The following is a 22,722-nucleotide window of genomic DNA, read 5'->3' on the forward strand; positions in this document are numbered from 1 at the left end:
TAACACCAAAATTACCATCAAAGCCATCTGGAACAAAGGTCCACATCATAAGGAGCAATCTAAAAACTGCAATAGGAGCTTCAAACATTAAAAAAGTGGATACATTAGTAGGGATTAGTTTTGGTATTTTCGTTTATTATTTTGGAAGGATAGAGTGAGTTTTCTGAACCAATCAAACTTTGCAGTAGAGCATTACTACCAGTAATTAAAATGAAATGTAATTCCAAATTACCCTCCACAAATATTTTAAAATTATCATATTAGCTATACACTGGTTTATTTGTAAAGCTCTTGTAAAAGCCCTATGGACACTAGGTTTATACTACATGTGGGTCTTCACATCTTGTAACACTTGAGCTTGTGTGCAAGCCACTGTTAACTTCTAATAAACGTCAGATTCCTTAAAGACCCCTCAAGCCCCTTTTCTCAAGGCCTTAACCCTTTAACTCCCACTAGTGATCAACATGAAACTTCTCCCAATAATATCCATACATTATTCAGCAAACAGGTAATGAGAATATTCAAACTTATCAGGTGGAATCTGCTATCTTGATCTAGCACCAAGTTCTAATAACTAATTTACAACGAAATGTGTAGTAGCTAGTGGGGAGAATTAACAGTCAGATCTTGGGAGTTAAAGGGTTAAACTTACTCCCATGTGAAGAAATTCTTGTGGGCTAGCACTACTTTGGGTATTTTCATCAATTTTAAGTAAAAAAAATAAAAATAAATCCATTTCAAGTTTACAGCTGTAGTATGCTCATACTTAAAGCATACATAAGTAATGAAATTTTTTACTCCTACAGTGGAACTGCTTGGTAACACCATGCTGTCTTCTACATGGTGATTAACCATGAAACCCCAGGGGTGAATAGCATCTGATTTCTCCTTACAATATCCCTGAATCACACATTAGTATCACAAGAATAAAGAAAATGATCACCAGCCAAAAAGCCCTTGATTGTTAAACAAATTCTCCTTGTCAACACCTAAGTAGACGTATAAAAAACAGTACAGAGAATATGCAAACTGATGTTGGGGTGCAAAGGGTTAATATATCTTACTAATGAGCAAGAAAAATCTGAAATTTTGAATTTCTACCTTGAAACAATAATTACCTTAAATTAATGTTAACACACTTTTTTTAACACACTATCCCAAATAGTTTCCAACATTAAGTCAAGATACCTTCCTTAAGTATATATGCTGTTAAAAACAACATGAATTTAAAATCCCCGACAAGATTTAAAAACTTAATACATATTTTTTGCACGGAACATAAAGGCTTTCTCATGTTAAATGATTTGAAATGTGAGAAACAATTATACAAACATGCCTGCTTTTCTGTGATTCATACTGATAAAAATAAATGCTTGATGCAACACAATAAGTGCACAGATAATCAAGAACATGTTTATCAAATTAATTAAATATATTACCCTAATCTAAAGTTGTAACGACTGGCACATCTGTAAAATGCAATGTAATATTTTCAACTTCCTTTGTCATAGAACAACATAATATTCCCTAATAATATCGTAAATATATATTTTTGCCTCTTGGAGCTATTGGTCTTCAATGTCTTTCACCTTGCAACTTCCTTTGATTCAAAGGTAACTGTCCGCGTCCCAAAAATGAAAAATAAGGCAACAGTGGTAGTAAAATGTCTTAATTAGAGAGCCAAACAGTTATAGTTGTGATCAAGTTTAGTCTCACACAGTTCATTTCAGTAAAGGAATAAATCTGGGTAGACTTCATCTGTTGTAATTGTATCAAGAGTGTAATGCGCTCAAGAATTTATGGCTCTCAAATCACTTCAATGTTGTACCTTTGGATTAGCCCTTTCTCACTAAAACAACATGAACTTCCTTCCTTTTTTTTATAGCCTTTTTAACTGCTTACTTCATTCAGAATCAAGTTGGGTTCTACCCTCTTAAATTGTGTCTGATGAATCTGTTAACCTCATTTGGATTTAGCTTGAGCCATAGCGCAATGTTTTGATGAAGGCAATAGCTGCACAAAACTGCATCCAATAATAAGCTTCCTCTCCACTGAGCCTCTTGTCATAGAAGTTATTAACATATTGCATGGTAGACAGAAGGCCCTCAGGATTTGCATGTATCACCACGTACACTAAGGCTGGGACAAATTCATCTGCACCAGGCACACTAGTTTCACTTGCTAAACACAACAGATTCATAATGGTGACACAACATCGCTTGACACACTTGAGCTTGTCTGTTGGTGTCTAGGGAAGCAAGAGAAGAATCTCATAAAAAAAAAACCACCCATTACTCTTGTTTCTGATACATTCATGAAGCAAATCTAGAGGGCATTGGTTGAAAAACTTAATATGGGTGAGCACAATTTGTATTCATCAGTTGTACAACTTTGAGTGAGCAAATCAAGAGATGGAGATGGCAAACAAGTGCCTCCCTTTGCACGGTCCACTGAAAAAATTAGTGTGCTGCTCTAACCTTGGCACCAGATGGAAAGAAAAACAACACAGTCAAATAGGATGTTGAGGATTCTAAAAATGGAGAGGCAGAAGATGTATTTTTCACCTTAACAGAGAGCCATAAATCAGGTGGGTGAGATTGATGGAGGAGTTAGTGCCCCTGTTCTCCCTTGGGGTAAAAACACTACATTAAGTGAAGTAAAGCAAGAGATAGAATAAATGCAACTACCTTGTAAGCATTAATTGCCAGCAGTTCTTTCTGAGCTGATTCCCATGGTGCTTCCTTACGGTACATCTATTGTAAAACAAGAATGTTAGCTTCCTACCTGGACCACATTTTTCTTTTGGTCAAAAAAGAACAAGATACAAGTATTACTTGATAATGCAATGTGAACATTCTTTGATTAAGTCAGATCAAAAAAGACTTGTGCATAAAATGATACCGAAACTTGTTAAAGATTTAGAATTAATACATACCTTAGGGACTCTTACAGCTTTGTGATTAGGATGAATAACTTTCTGCAGGTTGATCACATGCTCATGAAACGTACTGAGAGTACAAAAACAAACAAGACACTGAGGATATTGATGTGAGATTTCAAGAATAAACCCAATAACCAAAAAGAATCAGAATCAAAGCTGAAGTGAAAAAGTGTCAAACTCACAGACTGCAAGAAGCAGCTTCTTGATCTGGTATTTTAACAGAAAACATATGTCTATGCGTTTATGCATATTAATTTTATCTACAACATATATACACATACATGTAGTACTATTAGTAATTGCAGGTATTTATAACCTTCAGTTGAAAGCATTGTTCTCCCTCATTTAAAGAAGACAGGTAAGTGGAATTTTCGAACTGGTAGAGCAATCCTTTTACCTGTTGAACTTTGGGAAGCAGGGATGGCACAGTGGTGAGGGCACCCACTTCCCACCACTGTAACCCAGGTTTGATTCCCGAACATGGTGTCACATGTTGGTTTTTCCCCCAAGTCCTAAAATTTTCTTCCCTCCACAAAAACTCATATTCTAAATTCCAATTTGACCTGGTAAAAGTGGACATGAAGAGCCACCTCATAAAATGTCCACTGTTGAATCCCATTTTACCTTTAAAAAATTCCAATTAATTTTAGGCAATAATAAAAGGAGCTGCAGGTGATAAATTTAACTGGTTACACTTTAAAAGGAATGTGAATCAAATGACAAACCCCACTGTAGCGTTTAACTGTATGGCTTATCCCCCTGGACTAAATACTAGCCTACTTTAGGGTACATGTTATCCTACAGCATTTGGTCAGGTTTTATTAACAATTTGCCAATTCTCATTTACACCTCTGTGTGGATAGAGGCTCTGGGCAATTACCGGTAAATTGTCAAGTGCCTACAAAGAAAATGTCCTCAGCCTACAACTATACCTGAAATTTATGACCAGAGTCTAAGATACTAACACTTGGCCCCCTGTATTCTCAACAGATAATCAGTAAAAAAATTGCAATTTTTAGTTACATTTCTTAGGAATTGATATTGACCAAGGTCAGAATTCTCTGTGCAAAACCTGGCTTATGAACAAAAGTACTGCAACCTCCAGTTTTGAGCATAGCTCACCTGTCTATTTGCTGGTCAACTCCACCAAAAGGGTAAAATGCAGAAATGTAGATACTGCTCATAATGGCACGTTCTATTGCCACCAAGGAATCCTGAAATTGCTCATCACTGACACCTGCCAATCAGATGATAAATAATAATTATTTGTTGGATAATTTGATGTAAATGTGTGTAAAATCATTGAATACATTTATTTTGAGCTGATTCCTTGTACCTGACCAGATTGGGTGCTTTTCCATCTCATCCCCTAATGTCTCTAGGAATTCTTCAAGCAATGCACACTGTCAACAGATTTAAAGAAAATTATTTTAAGTGGAGGGTTTTTACACAAGAGCCACCTGCCAATGGATTTGCTGATCACTCTGATAGAAGTTTTCCCCAGGCTACTTGTGCTATTGCTATCAACGAAAGATGTAGCCCAAAAATTGATATAAATTGGCCAAAGAGCACAATTCTGATGTGGTTTTCTTTCCAGCAACATCAGCTTAAACTAGAGTTTGAAAATATACTGAGACTAAAACTTTATTTACATGAAGCTGTGTAATCTATAGAGCAGGTTAGGTAGGCCATCAAAGGTGTTACAGTTAAATTACATCTGCTTCAGTTTGTTAACATTACTGAAAATAGTCTCTCTGTTGCTGTTTAAGAGTGAAACTCACTCAAATCACACAGAAGTTTCCACTAAAATTTTAGGTCACTGCATGTCCAAAATGTCTCTTTGCCAGAAAACCAATGGGTGCTCAAGGGAGGGAGGTGGACACTTTCTACTCATTACAAAATAATTACTCTTTACAAGTTTGTGTCAAGTTCATGGATTACTAACACTGATATTATTTGTGCAAAATCATAACAGCATCTAACATGTTTAAAATCAGTGAAATAGCATAAGAACTACCTGAGGTTGACACATGATCAACGATAGTGCAATATTTAATTTTGTCAAACCTTTTCATCCGGTGTTGGCAAGGATTGAAAATTATGGGTAAATCTACTAATCTCTCCTTTCTCCTTTGACTCAAGAAATAGCTTCACACAAGAGGTTGTAAAGTAAGTGCGACAAATGATCTTGTCCCTATGAGTTCAGAAAAGAGCCACTCATCAAAAGTTATATGTAGCGACATCAATAACATCTTGGTTACTGAGAATGTGGAAAACATGCTACAAACAGTTGTTGTAGAATGATATAGTTGCATAGTAGTTGGGTCTTAGATGCAATCTCACATAATTTTCTCAGCCATGTAACGTAATCTACACGACTTACATTTTTCAAAAATGATCTAATGAAACAATGTCCATACTTTCTCCAAGTCAACCAATAACTAATATCTGAGGATATAAAATTATTTAAGAATGAATGAATTAAAAAAAAAGAAAAACATTTTTGGTATTGTTACCTTTCCACTCTTTCTAATAATCTCTCCAGGTGTGAATGAGTTGCTAATAATCCTTGATGTGCATTGACCAAGTATGCTAGGTATGGAGCACGAGCTTTATAATCCTCCTTTAATGATTCCACAAGTCTAGCAAAGCTATAGAACAGCAACCACAAGTTATTAGCATTCTGCACAAATAGTGATGGGCATTTCTGTCTGGAATCAAATAGTTTGCTTTTACAGCAAAACACATTTGCTACATTCGCATTAATATTCTCCATGTTGTTCTCTTTACATTTACTTTAATACTAATAAGGACAATTTATTTTATTATGACCCTCACACTTGATGAAACAGTGATACTGTAAGGAAAAATTAGAAGCCAGACACTTTAAGGGGAGAAAGGTTTAAATAAAGCAACTAAAAATAAACCTTTGTTGGAGAAATATAAAAATCAGAATTAACATGGTTCTTTGCAAGACAACTTCATAACAGCAACTAGAAACTAGCAAGAGCCCTTAAATGTTAAGGCTACCCTAGACTTGGAATGTAGTTTGAGGAAAGGAAATTTCTTGTTAAAGTCCAGTGACAGCAATACTAACCAGAGCAGCTTAATAATGAATCAAACATGTCATAAGATAGCATATTACATATATATTGTACCTTTGTGGTGGTAGATCCTTCACACTTCTTATTGTCTCATGCAACTGAGCAGACAAAGCTCTGTCTTGAAGATTTATTGCTTCAGCAAGTTGTACATGGAGGAAAGTCAAAAGTTCTTGACATTGTGATTTTCCACTCACACTGAGAAAATAATATTGCATTTAAATATTTTACCACAACTTAAGATACTGCAAGAAATTTGTGCATCATTGATTCATAACTTTTGCAAACTGTTACAAACAGTGCTAAGAATTTTAATGTTCATTATTGCGATCATAATCATAGTATTATTATCAATACCAGTTCAACACCATTCAAGGAAGTAAAAAGGAGCCTTTTAGTTGTTCTGCACAATTTCTTTTATCACCTACTTCCTGTTAACAATCCTTGATCTGTCTGAAAATCTGCTATAAATGCACCTCACATTGCAGCCATGAACTGTTCTTTGAAAGGATTTGAAAAATACATGAATTCAAAGCTATAACCTTTTCTCTGGTATCCTGTTTTCTGAATGAACCATGGGAAGATTTTGAAAATCAGCTTGGCAAAGAACCAGTCTTAGTTTTCTCTTGGAGTTTTCAAATTTTTCCTCTTCATCAACAATGTCATCATCTTCCTCATCTTTGTCATCATCATCATCACCATCTACAGCATCCAACTTTTCCTCTTCTGCAGTAGAACGTGCAATATCTGTGTATTTTTTTATCACATTCTCGATGTCTGTTAAGGAAAAAAATAATAATATGAATTAAGGTCTATAATAATAAGAAACACATGTAGTGGAGCTCGAAACTGGAAGTCAACAAGACTGAGATCATTTCTTGATCAATAAGGACAACATCAAAAGTAAATTAACACAAAATGTTATCACATGTATCTTTATTTTTTTTTTCTAAAATGCTTGCCCTATCAAACAAAATGAGTTTCTTCTGTAGAATATGTCAAAAACAGTCTACAAGTTGAACATAACCACTAATGTTAGACTTGTTAAAGGAGCTACAAGGAAATACATGTATCTGGGGTTGTTTAAAATTGCTTTTTATCTGAAGGAACCTTGAAGCAAAATTTGCCACAGTTCAGAAATGTTGAAGGGGCTGTAAAAAAAGGGGGGGATAGAGATGGTTAGAGATGTTGAAGACGATTATGAACTGAAATGACATACTTAAGAAAATTTAAGGTGCACTAGTCTTACATGACATACAGTATTAAGCTAGGTATGCTATAATAGTGTACAGTGAGTATACAGTGATCAATCAAGTCAAACTACACAAGAATCATGTTCGTTGTTACCTTTGGGTGTTTTCTCTTCCATTTCTGGGTGTGCCATTCTGTAAGTGATATCAAAAGGGTCAAGGGTTTTCTCCACCAGTTCGTCATACACTCTTGCATTACTTGTCTTAGTCTTCTCTTTGGAGCGAGCAGTTCTTATCTTTCCAAAGAATCCCTTCTCTTTCTTTTCACTCTGCTTTTCCACATTATCTGGCCCATCAAAGGAGTCTTTTCCTTTGCTCTTTTTCCTATTCCTCAAATGCCGCTTCAAAGAGGCTGCTCGAGAGGATTTCTTCTCCCTGGGTGCAGGTGACTCACGTTCGTCATCAGCTGTGCTTGATGATCCACTTCGAGGTGGAAACTCAGAATCTATGCTCAAGAAACTTGCTTGGCTGTCTCGGTTGGATCCTTCTCCATAGTAGCCAGTCAGAGTGCTACTACTTGTGCTCTCTCGATTACTGACCTTGCTGTCTCTTCTCTCCTGATCACTGATGACACTGCTGCGCTTTCGGAACTCATTGCCTGGTGCATCTACAGGTTCTAGACAGGGGAGCTGCACATTAGAATTCTCCTCTAAAATTTCGCCATGGCCACTATCTACAAAAATGCACTCTTTGGTGAACTCCACTCCACTACTTTGTGTACTTGCTGTACTGATGGAACTAATGCGTGTGCTACCACCACTACTGATGGCACTGTCTCTGTTACCTGCCGCTTGATTTTCAAAGGCAAGAGGCAACTGTTTCTCCACTAGTGGGTTTTCAGTGAAATGTTCTGGTGACACTGGGGATAATGGCTCTGGACTCTCACTTCCAAAATCAATCAAATCAACACTGGCAGAGTCTTGCATATTTGATGTACCTCCTTCTAGAACATCTGGTGTAGCATGTGTTGTGGAATTGGTGTTTCTTAGAAGCAAATCATTAAGATCTGTCCTCGTTTTCTCTCCTGTGTCAGACTTAGGCAAATCAGTATTGTTGTCTTGGTTACCAGAACCAGCAATGATTTGCTGAGGTACCTCTGATGAATGCTCCTTGTCATCTAAAAAAACATAAGCCATAACCTGCTTAGACCAAAGTGTTTGAATGTATCATTATTTGCTTCATACTGAGAGTCTTTTAATAAAGGCTGCAAATTGTTATGTTATCTTTCTGAAGCTTGTGCACATATTTGGTTTGTATAAGATGGTAAAGTTTATATTCCAATCAAGCAGCCCATCCAGCTGGAACTTATCTTAGTTTCTCTACTATGACGTAAATAGGAGAATAACTACTCCACTTGGAATGAGATGCCAGTCTATCTTAAGATTATCCCCAGCCTGAGCATTTCATCAGGTTTCCCTGAAAGCTTGCAGGTACAGGTATATTCTGAGTGTAAAGTGGCACCGTAAGAGGAGAGTGTTTTGTCCAAGAAAAATTAGAAGAACACTAACCATAAGGCCTTCCCACCTTCTTTGGTTGGTATCAGTAAGAATAAGAAAAAATACTGTAGTTAATGTTAAACTCACTATTATGTGAGGTTGTTATTTCCTTCTCATCACTTTTCTCTTTATTGCAGCCTTCTTTCCCTTTCTTTGCACTAGATTTGTCTGAAAAAATATGCTTGGAGAACTGAGATGAGCTACTCCTTGGTCTGAAGCTTTTAGTGGTTTCTGCTTCATTCTTGGACGGTTTTTTGATGCCAAGAACCTAAAAATTGAGAAAATGGACACTTATTAGTAGATACCCATGGTTCAAGGAATGCAGCAGAGGATCAAGGGCTTTGTTCTATAAAAATATTTCTGTTATACTAATCCACACTTCATCTGCTTGCTAAACCCTCAAACAAAATTTGAGCAAATTATTGTTAGACAATTTCTTTCTTTTCAGTAGACAACAGTTTTTATCAGCCATGCATCTATTGATGGGAGAGATATACACATACTAGATAAGTGCATACACTAAGTCATGATGGAGACAAAATAATGACAACTACTTGATACTCACTTTTTCCTCAGACAGCAGGCCAGGACACTCAATCCCTGAATAGCCAAGTGAGATCACTAGGACATCTTCACCTTCCTTCAACATCAGTGCCATTCGCTGAAGAAACTCTTTCTTTAACCCTTCTGATTTATTTTCAACATATAACGGGTTATACTGCTTTATTATCTTCCCTTCAAACTCAGCAGCTTGACCTTCTCCCAAGCTTTGCTTTCGAGTTTTATCTTCCCTCTTTCCTTTGATGGCTCGTTTCTTTTTTGGCGTCTTTGGACTCTCTATTGAATGCTCTGGACATGGGGGTGTTAACGGATCTGTAATGGGCTCCACAGGACTTATCTCTGGCTGGGGTGGCAGAGGATACAGTAACTCTTCTAGCTCCTTATGGTTAACAATATCTTTGTAGTCTTCGCTGTGTTCAATCATTCTAAGAAAGCTTGTCTAAGATAAGGAACAAAAGAAATTTATGTACACAAGATGTTGCGACTTTTTTCTGCATTACAGACTTTGTTTCATTTTTATTGTTCAATTTCAGTAGCTCGCTCATTGGCTGATTCAAATTATTTGAATTTTAATGTTGTAATATCATTTGTCGCACGAACTGGACTTGTATTGTTCCTTTGGTATTGAGAGGGGTTCTCTAACTGATTTTATGGATTTTGAGGGTTGTTGGGAAACTGCTAGAACACAAGAACTGTCCTGAAAGGCAGCTTACTCCAATGTACAAAAACAACTACATAATGAGGAAAAGTATAATTCATAAGAGCCTCCTGGCTTCAAAGTACTGTCAAACCTTCTCCTAATTTCTGGATTTGAATCAACTATATGTAAAATGGCTTCCTCTGGATGAATCTAACAATCACTGATCAAAGAAATTCTTCCTGTTAGTACCATACGAAATGTTTAGATGTTAGTAAGGAGAATATACCTATAAATGTTTGGCTGTAAAGGGTTACAACTGGGTGGAAATAGGAACTGTGACTAATGGTCAAGTGTCTTGCTGAAGATCACAATACTGTTATGTAACCCTGATCAGAACCCTGTACAGTAACCACTAGACTACCATCTCTCTAGTTAGAAATAAAAAGTGCACAGACAAGGGATTTCTATAGCAGCCAGTCATTCATTTGCATCCTCCTCCTCTTTGAAAATACAATGACGAAAAACTCTCATCTTCATGAAAACAAATGTAACTTTCTCTTTTAGATCAGGCATCACAGGCATGAAACTCACCAAGGCATGTAGCTCATTTTCTGTTATGAGAACTGAATTACGACAAAGGCCAGGAAGGGACTTATGGTTTGGAAAATCCTGAATGTCTTTTTGGTTCTCTAATATGGCATCTAAAAATGAAGTCACACAGACCTGAAAAGAAATGAATACTAGCTTAAAATCTCAGCAAAAACATTGAAAGCAAGTAAGACCTTCATATACCCAAAACAGAAAATTTTTTATGACTATTGTAGAGAAGTAATTGTTTTAGCTTATGCAAACACTGGAAATCTGCCTAAAGAATGATTACACCCATATGATGTATAAATGGGTGAGCCAGCTTTCAAATGGTATGTGAAAGAAACCGCCATTTCTCTCTCATCAGTCAGTCTTCTATGACAATCAGACATGTATGCTAATTTCAGGGTAACAGGAAAAGGAGTGTAATACCAAGGAAATTTCATCTTGCTTCATGTGATAAACTCCAGTTGTTCAGGAACAAAGATAAGTGTGATTTTTCTGAGAAATAATCTGTCTTAGGATGTAAAGGAAATTCCCTCTCAGATAGAGTAGTCTATGCAAAACATACTTACTGGATCTATCCTTGAAAACATGTCCAAATTTCTTGCATTCTCATCTTCAGAGGAATAGAGAGAGTGCAAGCACTGCAAACAGGAAGCTATATTTCGCAAGTTCTGTGAGGCTACTTCACTAATTTGAACATCAGAAGTGATGCCAAACTGCTCAGGTCGTATTATCGCCGGACAAACAAGGCAATCAAACAACAGATTTAAGACCATTGACCTCACTTCCTTATCATTCATACCGTGGGATGAAAGAATATTTGCAAACTGACACATTAACCATCGCAAGCTTTTAGGAAAACAATAGAGTTTCGCTTTAAGGTTTTCCACGAATTTAGTGCACTTGAGGGGTAAGCGCTTCTGTAAAAGTGAATCTTCCGAGAGAACTTGCATAATAGGTGCATGAAGGGCCGCTGTCAAATACAACTTTGCGGAGAACAAGCTTTCGACTAGAATCCCAAACAGCGACGTAAATGAATTCCTTTTATGCTGAAGGAATTTCTCAGGGCTCTCATCTCCTGTGATTTTCAACTCGATCAGGTGTTTCATTAGCATCAACACATAATTTTCATCTTGCGGAAGAAGGCAATTTCCATAAAGAGAGTTCAACAACAACCGAATCAGCTGAGAGGTGTCTAAATTAATTTTGTCTGCATAAGCCAAAGTGGATGCGACAAGCGAGGGATTCTCTCTCAGTCCCTTAGAAAATTCCCAGTATTTTGATTCTAAGTAGCCAAGATGTCTTGATGCGTCCACAAAGTGGGCAGAATCCAGCCTGTTTACGACATGGCTGCATTCTTCAGGTGAAGCCCTCACTCGCTGAACCACCTTCCATTGTTGCCGAGTTATCCACGACAAATGGTAAAGTCTTTCGCAAGTTGATTGTATCTCTATGTTAAGACTTGATATTTCAGATTTCTCTTTGTTGACGAACAGTCTCTCTTGTTTCAAACGTTCTTGAAGATGCCACAAGCTGTTCCTTTCTATGCTCTCATAATCCGCCATGACTGCATCTTCGGCTTGTAACTGAAACCTAGCCAATCATAGAGGCTGTTATATCAGGTGAAACGAGAGCTTTCATTGGTTGATATTAAAGTTTCCCAGTATTTCCGCATGTGGTGGAAGAGATTTAAGTGGAATAGGAATCTTAAAAAATTTAAAAGTATTCTGATTGCCTTTCAATCCAATTTTGTTGCGACAAGGCAGGATTGGTAGTCTTGTCTTCAGGAAAGAGTGGGAGAAAAACATCCACATAATTGCTTAGAGACCAGTTTTATAATCTCAGACGAACACAATCAAATTCGTTACCGGCGGAAAGAGATGGAGAGAAGAAGAATCAAGTTAGCAGATTTCCTTCTCCGTTATGGAAGACATCACTTTTAGCACACCCTTACCTTAAGCTTGAGTTCAAAGACCTTGAACCTACCCTAGCTAGGTAAGATACTAACTGAACACAAGTGCATATAGGAAAAAAGGATTATATTATTCAGAGAGCGCTCGTCATTTTCTCCTCATCGGCAACGAGTTTCTTCTTTGAGCTAACTTACGTCCAAAAAAATAAATCAAAACAAGAGAGGAAAGAACAGATCCCCTCGAGACAATCCTGTTTTCTTTTCAATAATTGTAATGAGAGCACGGATTATTCGTGCTCCCGTGTTACTAGAATAAAGTGGGTATTGTTTAATTGACCTCTGTTGTATTGTTTGGTGAAGAGCTTGCGCTTAGTCTGGTGTGAAACGGAACGTTTCATATATATTTTCGCCGAAATTGATCAAATTTGGCGTGCAGCCGAGTTAAAAAAAACATGGCTCTGTTCATTTCCGGTTGGTATGGATGAGTCAATTCCAATTTTTTTAAATCGGTGGATACAGAACACAATAAAGCCTTTTTCTGCGATGTCGATACTGTGACGTCATTTAGTTAAATGATATGTCAGGTGATGTACTCGACCAAATAGAAGGATATCTTGCACGCTATTTAAATGTTGATTGCTACTCAGCATTCTAAAATTTCATAACTAGTTCAAACAAAAAAATGAACCAGACATCATTTATCGTCACTAAAAATCATAGAAAGCTCCATTCTCAGTTATTATATCTCATTTCCCGTCATTCGTAAACATAAACATCTTTCAAGGCTTTCTTAGAAGAATTCTAAAAATTTATCATTCATTCGTCTTTCGAAAGCATAAAAGTCTTTTAATGTGTTTTTAAAAAGAATTCTGGAGTTTATCTTTAAAAATCGTAGAAGGCACCATTCTTCGTCATTGTATCTCTTTTCTCGTCTTTCGAAAACATAAACGTCTTTCAATGTTTTGTTAGAAGAATTCTAAAAATAGATAGAACAGACAGAGAAACAATCGATGATGTATGAGAAAGATCAGGTCTAGAAACTCATTCAAATTTAAAGCAGTTGGAGGAGGTGGAGATGAATCGGCCACACCTTAAAGAAACATCCAGACAGTGTTACTTAGAAAACCAGGAAATAGTATCTTCAGGGCAAACGGAAAAGAAGACGCCCGAAAAAACACCCGGCGTCGAGATGAAGAACTGCGGCAACAGCTGGACTACACTCGAAAGCCTAGCCCAGAACAGGATAAGGTCGAGGAGGGATATCGTCGATGGCCCAAGCTCCAGAAGGAGTTACGGGCAACCCTACTAACCGTAGTCACCATTCCCATTCACCTGATAAGAACATGACATTGGAGTCGTCGTAAGTTCACTAGAGATATCTGCATCAGACGTTTCTGCAATCTCAAAATTACTGACTGTGTTCTGTTGAAAAAGATGCACTGGTTAATCGGTTTCTGCTTTTACTTTCCAAAATCCATAACTGTTACTTCATAGCTTTTTACACATTTGTATTTTAAATAATTCTTTACAATATGCAATAGGCTCTGAATTTATTTTCTTCCTCTTTCCCCCCTCTCCCCCATCATGGTTCGTCCTCGTCTCCCTCCCTCCCTTAAACAATAGAACAGCATGCATTCGGGAATACATGAGCCCATCTTGTGGTCAGCGGACTTACCCCAATGCTAAACTCGTGATCAAAAATATTTCGTGACCTGTAAGCATCAGTGCTTAAATTTCCGCGGAATTCATCCTTAAGCGTTGGAAACAGTCCGTAGAATTATCACTTTTACCATTCTATTTTTCCATTGGGCTATGAGAATGCCTTACAGCTGATGTGTGGGGGAGAACTGCGCGTGTTTTATTTTACGAAGATGACGGCTTTAGACGGTCCTAGGGCAATGATGTAATGCAATGGAGTCAAAAGTTACCTAGACTTTTCTCCAAGATATTCAGAATGGTTTTCGGTTTTCATGCTGCTTAGGAAATGTCTTCTGTGAAAGTGGCTGTTCGAGTTCGGCCGTTTGCGAGCCGAGAAAACAATCGAAGCTGCAAATGTATAATTGGGATGCACGGACCTACCACAAGTGAGTTGTTGTCTGCACTTGTAATGATATGTTAATTTGGCTGAAAGTTTATGAGCCACTCGATATTTTGATTAGCGATTGAACAGCTGAAGGGAAATGTTTCAGTTGTAATTTTATTTTTTCCTAATTTATTTTTATGGGAATGTGATTTCCCAATTTTCAAAATACCAATGGGTGAATATGAAATTTAGTTGACACGATGGACGTGTCGACTGCTAAATTTCTTATTATTTTTGCGTTCACCTACGTTCAGCTAGTGCACTGTCTGAAGTCCATGAGTGTAATTTCTAGATTTCCAGAACAAAAGATTTTTTATTCACGTCTGGTATCGTATAGTCACGAAAAGCCTTAGCGGGATATTTTTAATCCAAATCTCTGAAAGATTTCTTTTGACGAAATTCTAGAAATAAATTAACAAAAAAAGTGAAATATGCTAATTTTTTGGTTTTGATAACTGAGCATCAGTCGATTTTTCATCCCGCATCAAAGAAGTTGAAAGTTTCCATAGGTAGATTAAAGGAAATTTTATTCTTTTTTTTTTTCCAGTGTTGTTTACATTCTGATATTAACAAGGATACAATATGATATTGGAAGATATGAAATTTCAAAACTCAGCGTTCAATATAAAATTTCTTACACTTCATTCTCTTGAGATGGGGATCAGTTAATAATGTATGATTTAGAATGTGGTTTGGTTCAAGTAAGATGATATTATAATGATTTGCTGAGATTTGCATATATATCCATACTTACTCAAACACAGCTGTAGGCATACAGATATTTTTAAAGAATCGTTATCTTGAGGAATGAATGGTTCAGCTACCCTAAGAATTAAAATAAAAATTATTTGCCCTGTCATAGGGTTTATTTCATTGAAATTACTTTCAAGTTGCTATTTTAGATTGTTTTTAAGTTGCTTCAAACCACAACATTAACTGAATGTGTGTCAGATTTACAAGTTCTGACTTAGTCTTGTTTATGTCTTGTATTGCTGTATCAGATTACTTTATAAGCCTTTGACTGATGTAGTGATCAATACTATTTTAAAATGCATGGTTTGAAATTAATTAGCCATACAAATTAACCCCCCAATTTATTTTTTTTCAATGGAAGACAAAGGGCATTGTTTTAAAAACAATAGAGCTTCATTTTAACTTAGGGTTAGAATAAGTTTCTTATTAGCTTTTTTATCCCTGTAGAGAGTGTTCGCTTTTATGTTTTACCAAGTGCAGATTTGCTGGAATTAAGATAAAACTGTTATGAATTGTAGATGCATATTATGAATTAAATGTAGAGTATATGTGTTCCTTAGAAGAGAGATCAAAACCTTGCAAATAAAATTTTTAATCCTGGAATAGGATTAACTCCTGTTCCTTTTGAACATGCAATCTTGCCCAGGATTCAGGAGGTTCAGAAATTAAATTCTAGAAGTTTTAGAGTAAAATCTTTGATTATTTGGTCACAAAAATGGATATAGAAGGACACACCACGTGGGGCACAAGATCGGGGTTGAATGTCATATTGAGAGTATTTGAGTCTTGTGCTTGACGAAAAGAGATGCTAACCTTTGGAAGACTGAAATCTCTAGATTTTTCCTTTCAAATCATGTCCTTAACCCTCTTTAAATTTCAGGCAATGGTTTGATATATGATACAAGTGGACATTTTGCTGATTACTGGCATTTTTCCTCACCACCTGGGGGCCAGAAAAAATACTATGCACCTTGTATAATATCTGGGTATATTTTAGAAGTGTTTAACTGTCAAATAGGGTGAAGCTATTTCTTGTGCCAAATTCTGTTGTCTTAGTCTTTGCCTTCACAACTCTGTTTTTTTTTCAGCTATCCTAAATCCTAGAAACTTGAGTGAAAAGCCCAAGAGTTTTAACTTTGATTACTCATACTGGTCTCATGATGAAGTAAGGTTTGATAATAATCTATCTGGTACATAAACCTCCCCATGTGGGTTTGCACCCTGGGCTGTACATTTAATCTTACAACTGTTTGAACTGTTCCTGTCACTGAATTCATGGTAGAAGTTGGGATACAAACAACTTTATCTTCATGTGCAGTGTTGAGTAGTGAAAATCACTTACAATTAATTCATCTAGTGGCTTTTTACAAGATATATTAAAGTTCACATGGCAACCAGGTGGACAATCAGATATGGTTTGATGCTACTCTGGTTTACAGATTTAATGAATGTAACCAAAGAAGTTACAAAACTTTGGGTCTATGAATTGTAACTTCTTCAGTTACATTAATTAAATCTGTAAACCAGAGTAGCATCAAACCATGTCTGGCTTTTTACAAACTCAGCAAGATGACTTGTGAACCCATTTGAATTAAAAAGTACTAAATAAAACTTCTGATGAGATAATTGTCTCAGAGTTAAGGTGACAAGTTTCTATTAAAAGAAATTGTGGTCCTGCATCATGGGGGGAGTATGAAAAGATGATTTAGTTTTCATCAACTGAATGTAAACTGGCCACACTAAGGAGTTTCTAAGCTGGCGTTTTGAGCTTTAGCCCTTTGTCAGAGCAAATGACAAAGGGCTAATGCCAGAAACGTCAGCCCAGAAACTCTTAAGGGTGGCCAGTACATTATCAACTCAGCTGATGAAAACCAAATTATCTTGTCTCAGAGTTAATTGATTAACTCTTAGTACTTGTCGGTTAAGAATATATGAAAGTCATATATTTGAACTGCGGATAAAGACATGAATGAAAGTGATCCTCGCAGTAATGTGCACTACTTAGGCAGTAGTGAAAATAAGGCCTGAAAAAAAATTCAGGCCTGTACAGGATTTGAACCCATGACCTCTGCGATACCGGTGCAGCGCTCTACCAACTGAGCTAACAAGCCAACTGGGAGCTGGTCATGATGTTGGTTCTAAATAAACCCATGAAGTGATGAAATAAACGGTTAAGAATATATGAAAGTCATATATTTGAACTGCAGATAAAGACGTGAATGAAAGTGATCCTTGCAGTAATGTGCACTACTTAGGCAGTAGTGAAAATAAGGCCTGAAAAAAATCAGCTCCCAGTTGGCTTGTTAGCTCAGTTGGTAGAGTGCTGCACTGGTATCGCAGAGGTCATGGGTTCAAATCCTGTACAGGCCTGAATTTTTTTCAGGCCTTATTTTCACTACTGCTTAAGTAGTGCACATTACTGCAAGGATCACTTTCATTCACATCTTAGTACTTGTCGTAACATTTTTCATTAATTTTATTTCTTAATTTGGTTCTTGCAGAATGATGCCCACTTTGCATCCCAAAAGCAAGTGTATGCAGACATTGGTAAAGAGATGTTGGCACATGCATTTGAGGGGTAAATATACATGTTAGGGAAAGTGCAGGAGTCAAGATTTTCATTACTTAATTATCTAGAAATGTCAATACCAAATGAACTTGGTAATTGATCACTAACCTGTGATTGGAAAAAAGAGTAGATGCTAGCTTTTGACTATTTTACTCCCATGAGTGACCAAGGAAGAATTTCTCTTCACAACAACAGTAGAATATCAAGCAGACAAGTGATGAGATTAAAGGAAAAAATCGATAAGGGAATTAATACATGTGGTTGATCTAATACCTGATTCTCCAAACTAACATCATAAGAATTGTATGACATACGGTGAGGGGAATTACTAAATAAATGGGATCCTGGGAGTGAAGGGATTTAATACCTTTTAGTCTGTTTAAACAGTTGTTGCTCATAGGGAATCCTGTGTTGGCACATTTGAAATTTAATTTATACAAGGTTGAAATGTTTTTTACCAGGGTTGATTTCTTATTTCCTATCTTTCTTGATTTAAATGATAATTAGGGTGAGCCATGAGAGAAAGGAAATAACTGGTATTAAACTGTAACTACAACTTTCTCTGCTCTATCAGTTATGAATTCCATTGTTAATTTTCACATTTGATGGACATCTCATGAAAATTCTTAATAAGCACAATGGTGAAGCCTAGATATGAATAAAAATGTAAATTGCTATTTTCCCTTCAGATACAACATCTGCATATTTGCATATGGCCAGACAGGCTCTGGAAAGTCTTATACAATGATGGGCAAACAAGAGGCTGACCAGAAAGGGATCATACCACAGGTGAGATATTAAGGAGCTACATGGAAGAAGCAGTTATCTAAATTGATAGATAATTGAAATACTTGTGCTGCTGTTCAACTAAATTTAGGAACAAATTAAAGTGATTTTCTTTTTTTTTCTTTTTTTTTGAAAATGTTATGAATTTCAGGAGGAGCTAACTTTTATCAGACAAGACTTTGTTAGTGACACATTGTTTTTAACCCTAATTACCAGTGAAGATGAAATTTAACTGTATTTGTTTTGAAAATTCTACCTTTCGGCTGCTAAATATTCCTTATAGGTTAATATAGTTTACCTAGATTAATCCTTTCAAAATCAAAAGGGATCAAGATGTGATTTCTCTTTCTAGTGGCAATATAATATTTCACAGAAAGGTGATGAGAGTAAAGAAAAATATAAGTAAGGGAGTACTATTTGATTCAACACAAAATTCTTAGAACTTTTGTTATAATTAAGCAATGTATAGCATAGAGATGGGAGAATCACTAAGATCTTGGGAATAAAATTGTTTATGAGGAGCATTTGGTCTTACATCAATGTGAAGGTGACATTCATTTGTTAATAAGTCTGTCTGTTGTGATCACTTGTTTGTTGGGTGAAGATTGTATGAAAGTGAAGAATATATCAAAAAACCAATGTTCTAAATTCCAATTCGACCAATTCAATAGTGGGCAAGAATAGTCACCTCATGGAATGTCCATTGCTAAATCCCATTTATTAATTTATCTATTATTGTATTATTAAAATTGTGGAGAGAAAATAGTGGTTACCTTTTAAAAACTTCTGGAGTTTAAAGTTTCATTCAGATAAAAGTTACCTTGCCCCTTATATACTCCTTTATTTTTATTTAGCTTTGTGAAGAGTTGTTCCAAAAGATTGACAGTGAGAGCAGCGATGAGTTGATGTTATCTGCTGAGGTATGAGACTCTGATCTTAAAGCATAAAGGGAAAGACACATGACTCAATGCAAACCTTTCATCAACCTTACTTGCATGTACAGAGACCACTTGCAAGATCCTCCAACCTCTTTTCCAAAACATCCATTTAGACATGAACAATTTTTTGTTTTAAACTTTACTATTTCAGTCAAGGGGCCTTTGCAGTCTATCTTTTAGTTATATTTAAGTTGCATAATAATGCAGTCTGAGTTATTGACAACTTGTAAAAGTCTTTTGTACAGTGCATGTTTTAATCTTTCATCAGGTCAGCTATCTTGAGATCTACTGTGAAAGAGTGAGAGATTTGCTGAGTCCAAAAGCTAAGAACAACTTAAGAGTGAGGTGAGGCTGACAAGTTCTCTAAGTTGTCCAAAATCTGACATTTGTTTTGTACAAGAAACTTAATAAGGAAAAATCTGTCAAGGACAAAACATATAATGTTTGAACTTTTTGCAGATGACCCTTTAGCCAACACTTGTCATGAGAACTCTACTCTTGAAATTTTTTTTGATTCCTGCATCACCAAAATATTGTTTGTCAAGGAAAGTTAATGCAATAAGTTTAAATGCCATGTTTTAAATTGTAATTCAACTCAAACCAGCCCTCAGCCATATTTCAATTTACATTTAATGTTAGTTATTCTCTTGCTGGGTCACTTGAGGACCTGTGAGAGAGTCAGAGCTTCTTGCCAATTATTAAGCTCTTTTTACATTTAATTGTTATAAAAATTAATTGGAATGATTATTTCTTTAGGGAACATCCAATGTTGGGGCCATATGTAGAAGACTTGACTAAACTTGCTGTCACTTCATTTGAGGATATAAATGACCTAATTGATGAAGGCAACAAAGCTAGGTGAGTAAAATTTGGTTTCTCTTGAATTTTTTTGAGAAGGTCATAGTATAAAACAGTTATTCATTATACTATAGTCAACAAAAAAATTTCAAATCAAAGATGTGGTGTATTTTTGATTGAAGATCTTTATCTGTGTTGTGTATTCAGCTTGATATTATTGGTAGCATTAAGGAGTCTTCCAAAGAGTTGTTGTGATTTGTGAGGTAATTTGAAGGTACATGACTGTACATCTACAACATTTGTGTAGTGTAAATTTGATGGCACTCTTCAATGTTTACAGGACAGTTGCTGCAACAAACATGAATGAAACCAGCAGTAGATCCCATGCAATCTTTAGCATTGTGTTTACACAGAGGAGGCATGACTCCTTAACAGACCTATCAACAACTAAGGTTTGTAATGCTACCATGGTCACTAAATACCAAATTATTAAAAGTCATTATGCAATTATCTTACTTGTGTGGACTCTTCCCTTTTTGACCTCAGTCTATTTCTTGCTGTGTTTAAGCTTAAATATGTTGTTTCTTAATTGAAGGTCAGCAAACTGAGTTTGGTAGATCTTGCTGGGAGTGAGAGAGCAGATGCAACAGGGGCTAAAGGGGAGAGACTTAAGGTATGTGAATGTGTGCTGGTAGTACTACATTTATAATGGTAATAGGACTAAGTGGAGTCCAATTTAGTCTGTAATCATAAGTGACAGAGTGATTTACAAAATCAGACAACTGCAAAGTGGGAGTTTGATTTGTCTATCCCAAGTATGATTACAGACAGAATTGGCTGTTACCAATTAATCATAATTTTTACAATTTCTGAAAAAAAAACTAATAAATTTAGGGCAAACATCTTCTGTCATTTTGGAAATTTCCCTTTTTTTTCTGGATAAATTGTTGCTATCATGGATATTCTGATTAATTCTGTGAATGGTGGATTTAGCTGATTTGTGATTGGCTGCTTCAACTGTATGATTACAGGCATCCAATTGCAGCCAACTGTTAGATTACACTGTCCAATTATGACTGTACAGAATGATTAATGGAAAATTGAGCAGCAAATGTACCAATCACATTGAGGAAATTGTAATGATTATAAATAATCAATTAATACCATTTTGGACACCAAGTATTGTCAGTGATAAGGCAAAAAATGACTTTAATTTGTTTCTCTTAAGAAAAACTTGTTCACAAAAACACCCTTTTAGTTGTCTGTGTGACTTTCAATTAACTCCTACAAGTCAAGATTTCTTCTCTTACACATACTCTTATTGGCAATCAATTGTTCCATTTACAAAGTAATACTCCTGGTACATTTTAAAACAAATATCAGGGGGTAGGCAACAATAATCATTATGACTTCCATTATTGTAAATTGTGTTTTACCCATGACTATCTTGAAATTGAATTGGTGTCTGTTTGAATATTTCAGGAAGGTGCAAACATCAACAAATCATTGACAACTCTTGGAAAGGTGATATCTGCTCTTGCAGAACAGGTGAGTAATTGACAGTGGTGTTCAATCTTTGAAAGGGGAATAAATTTAAAGTTACCACACTTTTTTTTTGGAAAGATTTCAATTTGTAAATTAAATGAAGGGTCAGGTCCATAGTAACCTCATTGTCACTGCCCTTTTTGCTTATATGAACTGTTTTCTCAAAATTTTCAGTCATCTCAGAAGAAGAAAAGGAAATCAGATTTTATTCCATTCAGAGATTCAGTTCTGACATGGCTTCTGAGAGAAAATCTAGGTACAGTCTGAATTATTTTTTCTAGTTGTGTTGAATGTGCATTTAAATTTATCTTATCAAGCTGTGAGACATGGTAAATAAAGGGATGAACTGTCTAAAGAAACCTGTGTTGCTTTTTCGGTGGGGGGAATTGCAAAAAAAAATTGGTTTTATCAGTTGTGTTGATAATGTAAGTTGGCCACCATGAAGAGTTTCTAGAGCTCATGACTCACTCATTAGCCCTTTGTCAAAGTGAAGGAGACATAGTAGACAAGTTTACTGCACATTCTTTATCAAAGACACTAGAAAGCTGAAAGATAGATAGATGTGTTTTTACCACCTTGTAGGATAAAGCGTTGATAACATTAGACTTAGTATGATTTTCTTGTTTGATACTTTCACTCTCAAGATCTCACCGGTAATGATTTTCTTTGTTGTCTTCCAAACAATTTTATGAATTCAAGTTAGTGCTAAAAATTTACTGTTGAATCAAACAGCATTCCATAGTTGATGTTTTTCT

At 36.0% G+C, this 22,722-nt stretch overlaps 2 protein-coding genes across 4 annotated transcripts in view; one reads left to right on the forward strand and one right to left on the reverse strand.

Annotated features, from left to right (window-relative positions):
- Positions 1-114: 114 nt before the first annotated feature.
- Positions 115-12,804, reverse strand: LOC113683558 (GTPase-activating protein and VPS9 domain-containing protein 1). 2 transcript variants are annotated; one of them, XM_027200812.2, is made up of 15 exons: positions 12,538-12,804; positions 11,153-12,176; positions 10,581-10,712; positions 9,354-9,788; positions 8,876-9,056; positions 7,390-8,409; positions 6,585-6,819; positions 6,100-6,240; positions 5,458-5,592; positions 5,009-5,135; positions 4,278-4,344; positions 4,064-4,178; positions 2,936-3,008; positions 2,688-2,753; positions 115-2,248 (listed from the first exon to the last, which is right to left on the reverse strand). In XM_027200812.2, exons 2-15 carry the CDS (start codon positions 12,146-12,148, stop codon positions 1,973-1,975), a joined length of 3,999 nt encoding a protein of 1,332 aa, XP_027056613.2. In that variant the 5' UTR covers positions 12,149-12,176; positions 12,538-12,804; the 3' UTR covers positions 115-1,972. The 2 variants fall into 2 exon arrangements, with proteins under 2 accessions (XP_027056613.2, XP_089059407.1); XM_089203281.1 differs by having other exon boundaries at positions 11,153-12,193; positions 12,538-12,762.
- Positions 12,805-14,176: 1,372 nt separating this feature from the next.
- Positions 14,177-22,722, forward strand: part of LOC113683477 (kinesin-like protein unc-104) — a 33,273-nt gene continuing 24,727 nt past the window's right edge. For both annotated transcript variants that reach the window (XM_027200722.2, XM_089205029.1), the window contains exons 1-11: positions 14,177-14,579; positions 16,420-16,496; positions 17,833-17,909; positions 18,590-18,689; positions 19,541-19,606; positions 19,893-19,969; positions 20,381-20,482; positions 20,763-20,874; positions 21,018-21,095; positions 21,905-21,970; positions 22,142-22,223. In XM_027200722.2, the coding sequence (XP_027056523.2) occupies positions 14,480-14,579; positions 16,420-16,496; positions 17,833-17,909; positions 18,590-18,689; positions 19,541-19,606; positions 19,893-19,969; positions 20,381-20,482; positions 20,763-20,874; positions 21,018-21,095; positions 21,905-21,970; positions 22,142-22,223 (937 nt within the window). In that variant the 5' untranslated portion in view covers positions 14,177-14,479. The remainder of the gene's footprint in view (positions 14,580-16,419; positions 16,497-17,832; positions 17,910-18,589; positions 18,690-19,540; positions 19,607-19,892; positions 19,970-20,380; positions 20,483-20,762; positions 20,875-21,017; positions 21,096-21,904; positions 21,971-22,141; positions 22,224-22,722) is intronic.

This window comes from Pocillopora damicornis, chromosome 4 (genome assembly GCF_964200805.1).
Source record: "Pocillopora damicornis chromosome 4, jaPocDami1.2, whole genome shotgun sequence".
NCBI lineage: Eukaryota > Metazoa > Cnidaria > Anthozoa > Scleractinia > Pocilloporidae > Pocillopora > Pocillopora damicornis.